Source organism: Chroicocephalus ridibundus, chromosome 14 (genome assembly GCF_963924245.1).
Source record: "Chroicocephalus ridibundus chromosome 14, bChrRid1.1, whole genome shotgun sequence".
Taxonomy (NCBI): Eukaryota; Metazoa; Chordata; class Aves; order Charadriiformes; family Laridae; genus Chroicocephalus; species Chroicocephalus ridibundus.
Genome location: NC_086297.1, coordinates 5,983,006 through 5,995,306, shown reverse-complemented (window position 1 = coordinate 5,995,306; position 12,301 = coordinate 5,983,006). Strand labels below are relative to the sequence as shown.

The following is a 12,301-nucleotide window of genomic DNA, read 5'->3' as shown; positions in this document are numbered from 1 at the left end:
CTGTTGTGAGAAATTCAGTTACTGATTTTCTAATAGAAATTCCTGTCCCAAGTAGACGTTTTAGCTGTAAATCCCAGAAACACAAAGGGGCTAATGAGCCTTTATGGAGAATCGCCTGATCCAGATGTGTGTGAATGCACTTACCAGCTGGGAGGCATTAGGATGGGAGAAGTCTTGTAAGAGCGAGCAGGTTCCTCTCGTTCACTTTTAGAGCTACTCATGTGGTTATTTTTGCCCGGGCTTAGTTCAGGTGTAACGCTGCATGAGTTTACTAAGTGTTGTAACCACTATTAGAAGAAAATGTCACTTTTGTTGTATGCTCTGGCAAAAGTCCTCATGGAAGTCACAGCATTTCCGCACTGCAACAGAAAGTGTATTCTGTCATTCAGTGGATTTTGTGAATTAGGAACTTTGGGGTTTGATTTTTAAATAGGAGAAAGAGTCTATGCATGACTTTGCTCTCCCAACGAAGTATCATATATGCTAATTAATAAGTGGTTATACGTTGGTGGTTTAGAATCACACAGGAACAGTATATAAAAGCATAGCTGGGACACTAATTTTTTCCCAGAAAACCCATTATCGTTAATCTCTTCCAGCCTCCCACTGTGTTCACCTTTAACATATGGCAGCTCTGTATCATGAGACTGGCACCTAAAATTAGGCAGGGCCTTGCTATTCTGCCTCCCACTCCCACCCACTCCTTGCATATGTATACAGTTTGTAAGGACCAGCTGTGAATTTTGCCCCTGTAAACACTGTTTTTCTAGCTTTTTAATAGCACAAGGTTCCAGCTATTCCACATTAGCTGTCGTTTTCCTCAAGAACATTTATCTTAAATTAAATTTTCCCGAAAGACAAGTAGAAGTTCCCAGATATTTTAATATTTTGGAATCTTTTCCCTTAGCTGTATCAGGGTCTGCGATGTTTTCTATCTTATACCAAAGGAGTAACAGTAATATTTGATTTCGGGCTGTCTTTCAGCAGTTTATCTAAAAATCAGAAGTTTCTCATGGAAGCATTGAGTGCTTCAGTGTGACAAAGAGCAATGAAAGTGCTCTGATAGTATACCAGTACAACTGAGAATAGAATTTGACTCCTGTTAAGTAAGAGCCTAAATTCAATACTTGTAAAATACAATTAATAAAACCCACACATGATGTGTTCTGGTAACGAATCAGGCTTCCACTTGGAAAGCCAAGACATCATACCTATATATTTTATAATATTCTATTTTGTTTGGTTTTGCTTGGGAAGGAGCAATCATTAATTTTACTGAAAGCTGGGCATTCACAGAAGCTGTTTATGATTTTATGACTGAACTAAGAATAGCATAGCATGTGTGATAGATGAAGAACTTCTGTAGTATAAACATTGATGGTTTATAGCACTAGAGCTAAAGGTATCATCATAAAAGGAAAATAAATCACAGTTAATTTTACTTACTGCACGCTAAATTGAAAAAACAAAGCTGTTCCTTTGGTAAGTGTACTCTGCCCGTTTCTACTGCATTATAAAGGAAGGACCCAAAAGCCAACACACTGAGATGTGTTCGGCTTCATCTCTGCTGTCCCATTCCAGTATATGCTATGTACCAGGTACCTGCAGGGTATCTAAATAGTGGTTGGAGTGGCCCTTCCTAGAAGAAATCAAGTTCGGTAAAGTTCAAATAATAGTACAGCTGATCTCAAGTAAAATTCTGTATGTTCCACTCAAATTTTAGTGGGATCAGGGCAGCAAACTAATTAAAAACGTGATCTGCCGTACTGAACATGCCATAGAAATCCCCCTGGATTGAATCCAGTACCAGCTCTGCTCCCAACTCCTGGTATAGCAGATAATTTAGTTGCACCAAAGTTATCAATTATCAGAATTATCATTGGAGGTGTCCCCATCTTAATAACTTCGATATTTTGTGCATAGGAATGGGTATTTTGAGGCATGGAGTGCTCTCTGTTTTCATTGAGTTCAAAGAAAGATGCAGTTACTGTGGATCTCTTAAAATTGGACCTTTCCTATTTTACATGTCACTCAAAAATAGAGGTTGCTTTTGAAAATGTTCCTTTTACCTGTCATTCTCAAGTCCTCCTGTCTGAAAATAGAGAAAAGAATAGTTATATAGTCACAAGAAGTTGCAAATATTTAAATAAAACTGGCTCAGCACTAACCAAGTGCTAACTGTTATTGCTCCTTTTTCACGTATAATGGTCCAAAGCTCTCTGCAGCTGTCAGCTCAACATCAGTTCAAACACATTGAGATATAATCGTATGAATTTGGGTAATCCTGACATTTTTCTCTTTTTTTTTTCTGATAACCAACTTGAGACATCTCGGAGAACTTTTATTTTTGCAAAGTGTTAATGCCTGCCATCTGAAGTACATGACTCTTTCCTGTGTCTCAAGTTGGTCACTAGGAATAAATATATCCAGAGGGAACGGTCTTCTTGGAAAATTTTGCCCCCGGTTGTTCTTTGTTCACTTGAATAAAGAAAGACTTTGTATTAAAAGACACAGCAGTGATTTCATGTAAGACATTGTACTAACTAAAAATTCATGAAGACTTACAGATAGCTGAGATAAGATGAAAATTCAAAATAATTTCTAAAATTTCTGGTTTATTGCCGGATATTTGGGTTGTCAGGAATTCAGTTTCTCTGACTTTTCACTGAAATCATTTTGCATGACTATAAGTAAAATAACCTCCGATGTAAAATTAGGAAAGTTGGCATTGGATTTTATGATAACATGAGCTTGTAATACAAGAATGTTAAGACCTTAAGCTGCTTTTGGTTAGGCAATTTTTTTTCCTGAGAGGTTGTTTGTTTTTTAATATCAAGAACCAAAATGGAGAAAAACATTCCTTCAGCTTCCACAGATACTGCACACTCCGTCCAGGCTCTGGCCTATCTTATGAGGCAGCTGTTAAAACTTCTTCTGTGCGAAAATACATGAAGCTGAAATTGTTTTTTGCTCTAGACCTACAAATCCCAGTGAAATTAGTGGGCTGATTTTTGTCACCTCTGCTGGGTAATTTTGCTGTTGCACAGATGTGATCAAAGGTCTGATTCTCACCTATCTAGTTACTTCTGTGAGTAGGACTGGAAATGTGAAAGTTCAGACTCCTGTTATATTCTCCTTTGTTAGGGCAGGATTTGGCCCTTGTGGCATAAGCCATGTGCACAGCCCTGCGCCCTCGGCTCTCCTGAGCCCTCCTGGGGTTTGGGAGAGCCATCAGAAGCAGAACAGTGCACAGCAAAGGGGTTTTTTAGGCCCGTGCTTCAGATAAAACACAGACTAAGCCATCACTTTGGCTTTGATTCATGTTAGGACACAGTTTAAACAGAGGCCTTGAGCATGCTCCAGGTGGTGGTAGAAATAACCTTGTGTGATGTTGGCCTAAGTGCGCGACGTCTGTCTTATCGCGGTGTCGGGCCCATGATGAAAAGCCAGGGCTGATGTGAGCGAGCAGCCTGATTGTGCAGTTCTTCACAAAACTAACGCCGCTCATCTTCACGTTTTGATGCATTTTCAAATAAACTGCACCGGAATTTTTATGATGTTCACTTACAGACACAGGGTTATGAGTAACTGCACGTGTTCCAACAGCGCCTTTAGAGTAATAGCAGTTGGCTAATATTGGGGTGAGACAGATTTCAGGTAGTGCTTTAAAACTGTGAAAAGTTTGCATATGTCACTCAAACCTTTGGGCTTATTCAGCCTTGGCTCAGATCCTACTGTTACTACTGTTTTCCTTTTATATTGGGCCATTTGTTTATTGTTGACAATTTTTAATAATATGGCACATTATTTCGCTATATAAATCTTCTTCCCAGTGATAACCGCCTTCTGAAATTGCTCATAGATTTGTCTTAGTAGACAAGTGTTTAATCAGTTTAATCAAGGAATAAACAGCAAGACGCTCTTCTGGGGTTTCACTTTATATCCCTCAATCCTTAATTAATACTCAAGCAAAATCTGCAATCCCTGAGGGAAATGCAAGAAACATTTATGTCGCCTTAGGGGACACGGTTCCATGAGGTAACAAGTGCTCTCAATCTAATTACAGCCAATAAAAGTTGAGGTCACTGCCATCTTCCAGGGCCTGCCCAGCATCTCCTGGGCTACTACTGTACGCTGTATGTTCCTTTTGAAATGTTGCCTTGAAAGAGGGTCCAGTCTTAAATAATTTAGACAAAAAGGGGGAGGGGGGAAAAGAATGTTTAATTTCAAATAATCTGATTGTGATAAATGCAATACAAAGCCCCTTCCCAAATTGCCTATATGTTCTGTGTCTGGAAACCCTCTTCCCTAGATGCTCTCAGGATTGATTGATGATACTTGCATCAACTTCACCCAGTTGTTTTATCTTGTTCTAACTGCTTATCCACAAAATTAAAATCCTTTAGTTACAGTTGAGAATAAATTATCCCTTGCAGATCCTCCCAGCATTTGCTCTTCAAAATAGCAGCAGTTTTCAGTTGCTTGACTTGGTATCCCCTCACAGCTTTTAACATTTGCTTTCCGGCCACCGGCATTTTCAAAGGCGATACCAAACATGAGAGATACCGTGACTGGGTCTGCACGTGTGTGCTAGCTCTGGGAGCTTATTTCAGGATAAACACTCTCATTGAAGAAACAAAAAATTAGTAAGTTTAAATTCTTATGAATTTAGCGTCCTTTATCTTAGGATGGCAGCAGTGTGAAAAGCATTGGTTATTGAAAGCTGAGAAATAGTTCTGCTCCCAAAAATCATGCACTCCTGAATAAAATTAGGAATGCATTCACGAAATGCATCAGGTGCAGCGCCAGTAACTACACGTTATATTCACTGTATTCGATATGCTCGTGCAGATTGTAGAGCGATTTAGAAACACTGTCAGGTCAGGATTTGAAGGCAACAGAATTAGCAGACTTCCAGCATTTAGACCATCCTGTGTACCAAATCTCGCTGTATAGTATTTACCTAAACTCCACAGTCATGGGAAGGGGCTGAGCTATAACTGGAAGGTCTGCGATTATCATCATCCCATGATCAAACCTCCTTAAATGCCATCAGGAGCAGCAGCTCCCTGGTGCTGCCTTAGACACTCCATTGCCACCTGCTGGCATGAGGAAGGGTAATTCTGCCTCACCCTACCCAGACATAATCTTCAAGGTGGCTGGTGCAAACTCGGACTGCTCCTTTTTTGTGCAGGACCTAGTTTCAATGGTGTATTTTCTCCTGCAAAGTTTCAGAAGGTGTGTGAGAAACGTTGATCGTGGCCCAAGAGACTTAGAGAAGTACGAGTGAAACAGAGATGAAAGAGCTGGGAACCTTCTCAAAGGTGCGAGATTTAGGACAGTACATTTTAAAGAGAAAAAAGGTATCCTTGCAAAGCAAAAGGCCATTCCAAGCACAGACCAGAAAATTTTCCCCAGAGAGGCCCAGCAACAAAAGACAAAGGCAGTAATTAAAACAAATTTTGCAAAGCTGTGAGAGCAAAGAGCTACACAGATTCTGTGCAGGAACAAGCAAGGGGGATGATATAACCTCTAGATGAAGGATTATGTTTCAGAGTCTTTATGCAGTGGCATTGTCCTTCATTTTCCTGTTGCTCTGGCCCTCATTAGCCTCCAGACCACCACTGCATGGGGGCTGCATGTTAGTGGGTGACGAAGGAACGCAGAGTCCCCCACGGAGCTGGTCATCTAGCAGATGGCATATACGCCTTTCACAGCAAGTTCAGAACTTCCCATTGGGGTATGCGTGTCAGTCGAAAACCTAAAAGAGCATAATACAAAACGTATTTCTGGGTAGTATAGAGCATGTCCCTTTCCAGCCCGCTGCATCTACATCTAGCAGCGCTATTCTTTGCTGTGGGGGTGGTGAGCCCCTGGCCCAGGCTGCCCAGAGAAGCTGTGGCTGCCCCATCCCTGGAGGGGTTCAAGGCCAGGCTGGACGGGGCTTGGAGCAACCTGGGCTGGTGGGAGGTGTCCCTGCCCAGGGCAGGGGGTGGCACTGGATGGGCTTTAAGGTCCCTTCCCACCCAAACCATTCTCTGATTCTATGATTTGCTACCTTTTTTAAAAATTATTATTTCAGTAACACCAGTGAAATTACTAAAGGTTAAAGCTTTCAGAGTGTGCAGTTTCCGATGTCTCAGCCCTGCGGTTGTCAGCTGTACGGCATCGCGACAATGGCTTGTGCGCAGGTCGGTAAAAGCTCCGTCGAGCATCAATACGCGTTAGCTGAGCATTATTGCATTTTAAAGGACTGGTGAAGTTTAGGAAATCAAAATACAAGATATGGAAGTTTGAAAGTTTAGCAAAATTACTACTATGAATTAAACGGATTTAGGTTATTGGGTATGTTCATTTAGGGAGGAAAATAGCTACCTTGGGTTTTGTGTTACTTCAAAGAGCAGAGTTTGCTTTCACTTTCATCTCCAATACTGCTCAATTTGGTAGAGCAGCACAGGGTTCATATGAGGCCAGAATTTGCCTTTCCAGGTTCAGAGACAACTAAATTCTATTTGGTCCCTAATGAATAATGATCATTATGAGAATTTGGTTGATTAATTGTTTAAGGCTGCATCTTGTCTCCGCAACAGATCTCAAACAAATGGGTCTTGCACAAAATTGCTTCTTTTAAAAAGCTAAATAACCCCGGTGCCCTGGGGAGATTCAGCCAGGTGTTACGGATGTGGTCCCATGTAAAAAGGGGGAAAAAACTCCACGGCTTCAAAGAATTCCGCCTGACTGCTTTATAGCTCAGCGTCCTGCGCAGGGATCTCCAGCGGTGGTGGTGTCTGCACGACTCCTCAGGATTCCCCGTCAGGATACAGAGTCTGGCCCTAGTTGGAGAATTCAATTTAGGTGAAAAGCATGTCTTGATAATGCTCAAAATCTAACAAGGATACAAACATTTTTTCTTTTCTGAATTATTCTTTTCTTAAAGGATTGTCTTAAGTTCTCGTTTTAAAATAAATCATTTTCCATGCAAATAAGGAAGAGCCATTAGGAGGGTAATTATAATGGTATTTTAAATAATTCGCTACCATTTCTGTGCCAAAAAAGTATCCCTGTGTTCTCATGTTTTGTTTTTCCAAGCTCTAAAATTAAAAAGTCAGAATAGAATGTTAAAAAGACAGAATAAGCTACTGACATATTTCCAGATCAAGTGTTTCTGTTTTCTAACAATAACTTTGGCTACCCTCCGATAGCAATGACTTGTCTGAAAACCTAAAAATCTTTAAATATTGTTAATTGTTCTGAAAATGTGAAATTCATCTTTTGAACAAGAGCGTTTGCAAATGGAAAACATTTTGCGTGTAGAATTTGTAATGCGGGTTTTCCAGATACTCCTTTAGTATTCACACCAGTTCCATCAGTTAAGCAAAACCTAGAGGTAGGTTTGAATTCCCTCTCACTTTTATTGCGGCCCGAACACACAAATCAGAGAGGACGTATTTCTAATACAAGAATGTTCTGCAAACCAGTAAATCTGGGATTATCTCTTCGGACTGATTATGTCAAAGCTCTTTAGCCACAGCACTTTTGGAGAGCTAAAAATAAATAGCGGGGGGTTTATACGTTTATTCTGTACCTAAATAATCTGTGCGCATTGTGTGTGTCTGTCTACAATGTGAGATATGGTATCTGGGCTTCATGTTGATGTATAAGAGTTCTTTTCCTAGTAACGATGTTGGCAAAGGGTTCAAAAGAAACTGTTCTACTAGAAGAGTTCATGGGATAAAGCCTAGTGCAACTTTAAAAGAACTGAGTTCAAATCAGAAGTATTTACAGCAAATTGGCATTCGAGCAAAATTTGGCCCCATATATTTTGAAAATGGGTGAGAACTAGTTCTCTTCTTTCTTTCCAGTGATTGAACAAGGCTATGCCATTGAACATAGACAATCATAATCCTGATTTCAGTGACACAGTTCTGCACTGTTAAAGGTCAGGAGAATTTTTGCATTTATTTGTAAGAGAACAAAAGTTCTTACAGCGGTTAGCAGAAAGGTAATCGTGCTGTCGTTTGCCTCCTGGTCCTAAAGTATGTCGAAGGAAAAGCTTCTGAAGAATAAACACTTAACAAAGAATGTTTTAATTGGTTACATCAAAGACCAGTGAATGCTTTTCCACATAACTCTCCTACTCCTGTGCAGTTTCTCCCATTTCACAGGAGTGATCCTGCATGCTCAGGAGAAAACCGAGCTGAGGATTTGGGTACCCAGCAGGTCAAGGCATGCTGCATGGGGGAGTCAAACAGGAAAAAAAAAATTAAAAAATAATTTTGTTCTTACTTAAATTCAATAATGGATTGCTGAGAAACGGCTTGGTAAAAGCAGGGAATATAAACACTTAAAATAGTACTGCAGGCAATAAATCTTGCATTGGCAGAGCTGGAATGGATGGAATCCAGTTATTTCAGTTCCCATGATTCCCCTGGCGTTGGAAGGAGTCCTGTGTCGTTATGCAGATAAATGAAATCACATGCTGGGACTTTAATTTAGAGTGTTATCTTCAGTATTAAGCCATAATGACTAATTTTTTTAATTGAAAAAAATATAATCGATGGCATTTCCTGACAGTATAGAAAACATTGCAGAAAAATTCAGCAGACATTTTCCATATTATATTTATAAATATAGTCATAATGTGAATATATATCTGTTTCCCTGTGTTGTGGAATAATGTTCTTGATTAGGCAGATTTCCTCTTAAAATGGGATTTTATTCACGAATCTCTCATAAAGCATTTTATAAAGACTCTCTTCATATTCTTCATTTTGGCTATCATCTGACTTCCTAAAGGTAAACACTGGAAACTTCTGGAAAGTTGCTCTTATTCCTAGTACAAATGGTTACATTCACTTTCTTGGAATGAAATGATTGCTGTGCTTGAGAACGGTCAGTATCTGCTGCGTTGTATTTTCTGTAGCTACACGTTGCTCAGTTACACTTCTGGTTTGTCTTCTCTGGAGCGCATCTCCACAGCTCCAGTAAGGTGCTGCATGTTTGTGCAATACGCTCATGAAGGAATGGAGTCCATCCAGTGCCGCTCTCACCAAAAAAGCACTTATGCATTGTTTTTACACATCAGTGGAGCTTTTGGGTTTGTTGTTTTTTTAAGGATAAGAACAGAGGATATGGCCTTTATCTTGCACATTTTGTTTTTCTTGCTTGGTCCTTACTCAGGTGTTGTTTCAACTGAAGTAGTGCCTAAATACTCAGATTACCAGTTCAGAGATTGGTTAATCTAGTTAATGCAGCTCAAGATGTGATTTACTTTAGCATCATATTCACCTCTTGGTGAACAGTGTCGTTGTTCTCACCATATCCAGCTTATTCTGAGCTCAAATGAAAGGTGTGAATCCAAGGTAAGATGATAGCACGATAGAGTTGACGGGAGTAGTGATCCCCATACCCATAACTCAGCGTAGTGCAACATTGACTCGTATTCCTACTTCAGCGTATCGCTTGCCATAATCGCGTGTTCGAGAGAGCAGTCTTGAAGTCAGAAAGACAAAATCTGTTTTGACTTGAGAAGGCAAATCTAGAGTAGTTCCACCACGGCACTTCTTAGTTCACTAACCCAGTGCTCCTGAAAGGTGAGTAGAGGCACGGCTTTAGGCACGCTGGGGGTTAGGGGCTGTGGGAAGAGCTGTTTGTCTTTTATGCTGTATATTACACGTACAATATTTTTCAGCTAGTTCTTGTAATCAACTTGTATTACAAAATTCATCTTTGCACTGACTTGACTGTAAAAACTGTGAATTTATTAGCAAGATTTTTTTAAGTGAAAAGAAGCTATTTCCTTTACCAAGAACATATTATTCCAGAAGGGAGAAGAGGCTGTGTCTTGCCCACACACAGTATGGCTAGCATGCGTACCACCGATCACAAGGTGCACAGTTCTCACCCGCGAACAGAAAGCCTATTCCATCTCTCTGTCCTTACCAAGCCTTGATGAGGTTCTTTCCATTCATACAGAATCCTACCAAAAACTATAAAGCAGCTTAGACTGCAAGTCAAATGTGGGGATTAAGCCGTAAAAAGTAGTATTGACTCCCTTTTACGTGTTTAAAGGCTGTGGAAGCATGTCCAGAATTCGGTCTAGAGGACGTGTAAAGAACATCCTTTTTTGAATTTATTCGTCTGTCTTTTTCTGCAAGAAGAGGAATGGCTTAATGATGCTGGAATGTTAGTTTGTGTTCTAAGAAAGTGAGTGTATTCCTATGGTGTGATTCCATGTTTGGTCAACTTCCTCTTGACTCCTGTGCCTCGGGCTTTAGCTGGTATGATGGCAGTGTTAATACCTTGCTAGCTTATGATGGCAGTGTTAATACCTTGCCAGCTTGTTGGAGTTTTGTAGGACTTTGCTAGACTGGGCTGTACGCCGTGCCTGAGTTAATTGTCTACAGCTCTATTAACAGGAAATGTCACCAGTCTGTACCAGGAGTCTCTTATAAAAGCATTCTCTCTAACGTATTGGGAAATGAGACCTTCAGTTCAGGTTCTAGCACCCAGAAGACTCCGTGTTTTGTTGTAAAATCTCGTAGTTAGCAGGAAAAAGAGAACTCTGTATTTGAACGTGTCATAATTATCATTACATAACAGACTCCATCTGGTACATCTAAAAGTATTTCTTCTTTCTTTTTAGCCATGTGACACAGACAACATCGTGGATCCATCCTGTAACAAGCGCCCTAAGCTTGCTTTGCTCTGAGGATGACGACGATGGAATAAGAGAGCTTCCCGGCTCCAAGAGCTGAGGACGTCTGTTGGCAGACAGTAGTTTGTCTAGTTTCTGTTAGACTGTCCGTGTGCTTTCTAGCCTAATGTAATCGTACCTGATGACGTTTCTCCCCTTCAGGTCAGAGGAAGTTCTGCCAGTCTTTTGGGGGGGTTATTGATGCTACACAAGATGCAGGCGTTGCAGAAGTCTCCCTTCAGTCCTTTGTCCCAGTTCGGTGTGCAGGGACCAGTCTTACCCTAGGGCCCGACCCTGTCTTTTCATGAGTTCTCTACTGGCGTAACTCCACTGACCTGAAGTGAAATTTTCACAGTTTGGAGCAGCGTGAGAGTTAAGATTGGGCCATTGGTTGTAATTTCACATGGTAAGTTCCAGGTAATGGTTGACTGAAGGCTGCAAGGTGAGCTTTTTCCTTCTTTTAACCAATGCTAGTGAGCATAATGTAGATACCTTTTCTTTAACTGCTGAAAATTTTTATTTTTATGGAAGAAATTTGCAAATAAGTTTTGCTAATAGAAATTTAGCAATTTATTACAAGTGTTGGAGCCCTGATGACTTTGAAAACAAATACTTCTTAAGATTGGTGGTTGGGCTTCAGCAAAATGAGTCTTTGATAAGCCGTCAAGTAAAAAGACAGTTTTGGTAGAGGACACCATATTCTGCCAACAATATGAGGCAAGAATGAAAATTATTCTACTTTTGTACTCTGCTAAACCGATACATACATGCATCAAATACTTCAGTGGAAGCTGTGAAGTTTCAAGTACAATGAAACCTGTGAAACCACCTCCAGGATCAGCAGAAATCAGTCACCTCCTCAGAGTTGGTCTTTAAGTAGAACAAAATCATTTTTTACACTTTGGTGATGATTTAAAGAGGATATAGAAAATGACAGGGGGGTGCTGGTGCAATCTAATGAACAGGTTTCACTGTACCTCAGTAGCACAGAACATTTTAGATCTCATTATTCACAGCACAATGCATGGTGGCAGCTTGGTCAAATATATGGTTCTACGCTACATTTTTCTAGAGGCTCTTTACATATATGTGTGTGTGTGTGTGTATGTGTAATATGTATGGTAGGTGTTGACTAATGAATGAAAGAAGGATCTGAAACTTTGCAGAAGCACTGATGAATACGCCAAAGGAAAACCCTATCTCGGACCTTCAGTCCGAGAAGAACGGGAATGTAACGGTGTTTGGAAGGCACGGGCTGCCATCTGCAGTTTTCTGAGCCGCGCACTTAAGGACTGCAGAGCCGCCCTGGCAAGGTTCGGGCGCACTGCTGCGCTCCGGCTCACCTCTGTTGGCCGATACAAAGGCCTGAGGCTGCGTGGTCACATTTGTGGAGGTCTGTCTGCGGCAGGTGTGGCACCGCACGTAAAAATCCTTGCGCTCTGAGGAAGGGATGTGGAGACCAGGCTTATTTGCAGTTTTGGTGCCTATGCCCCACGCTCTGTCCTTAGCATTACGGAGCTGTGCCAAGTCAGGCACACTGTAGATGTTGATCTTTTAAAATCAAAAATAACATACGTTTTTTTTAAAACCCGAGTCAAGTCTCTT

At 40.7% G+C, this 12,301-nt stretch overlaps 1 protein-coding gene across 5 annotated transcripts in view; it reads left to right on the top strand.

The window, feature by feature from the left end:
* STXBP4 (syntaxin binding protein 4) overlaps window positions 1–11,757 on the top strand; it is a 75,075-nt gene extending 63,318 nt beyond the window's left edge. For 4 of the 5 annotated variants that reach the window (XM_063351651.1, XM_063351652.1, XM_063351653.1 and 1 more), the window contains one exon: window positions 10,646–11,757. In XM_063351651.1, the coding sequence (XP_063207721.1) occupies window positions 10,646–10,757 (112 nt within the window). In that variant the 3' untranslated portion in view covers window positions 10,758–11,757. The remainder of the gene's footprint in view (window positions 1–10,645) is intronic. The other variant, XM_063351654.1, reaches the window with a different exon arrangement.
* Window positions 11,758–12,301: the final 544 nt, after the last annotated feature.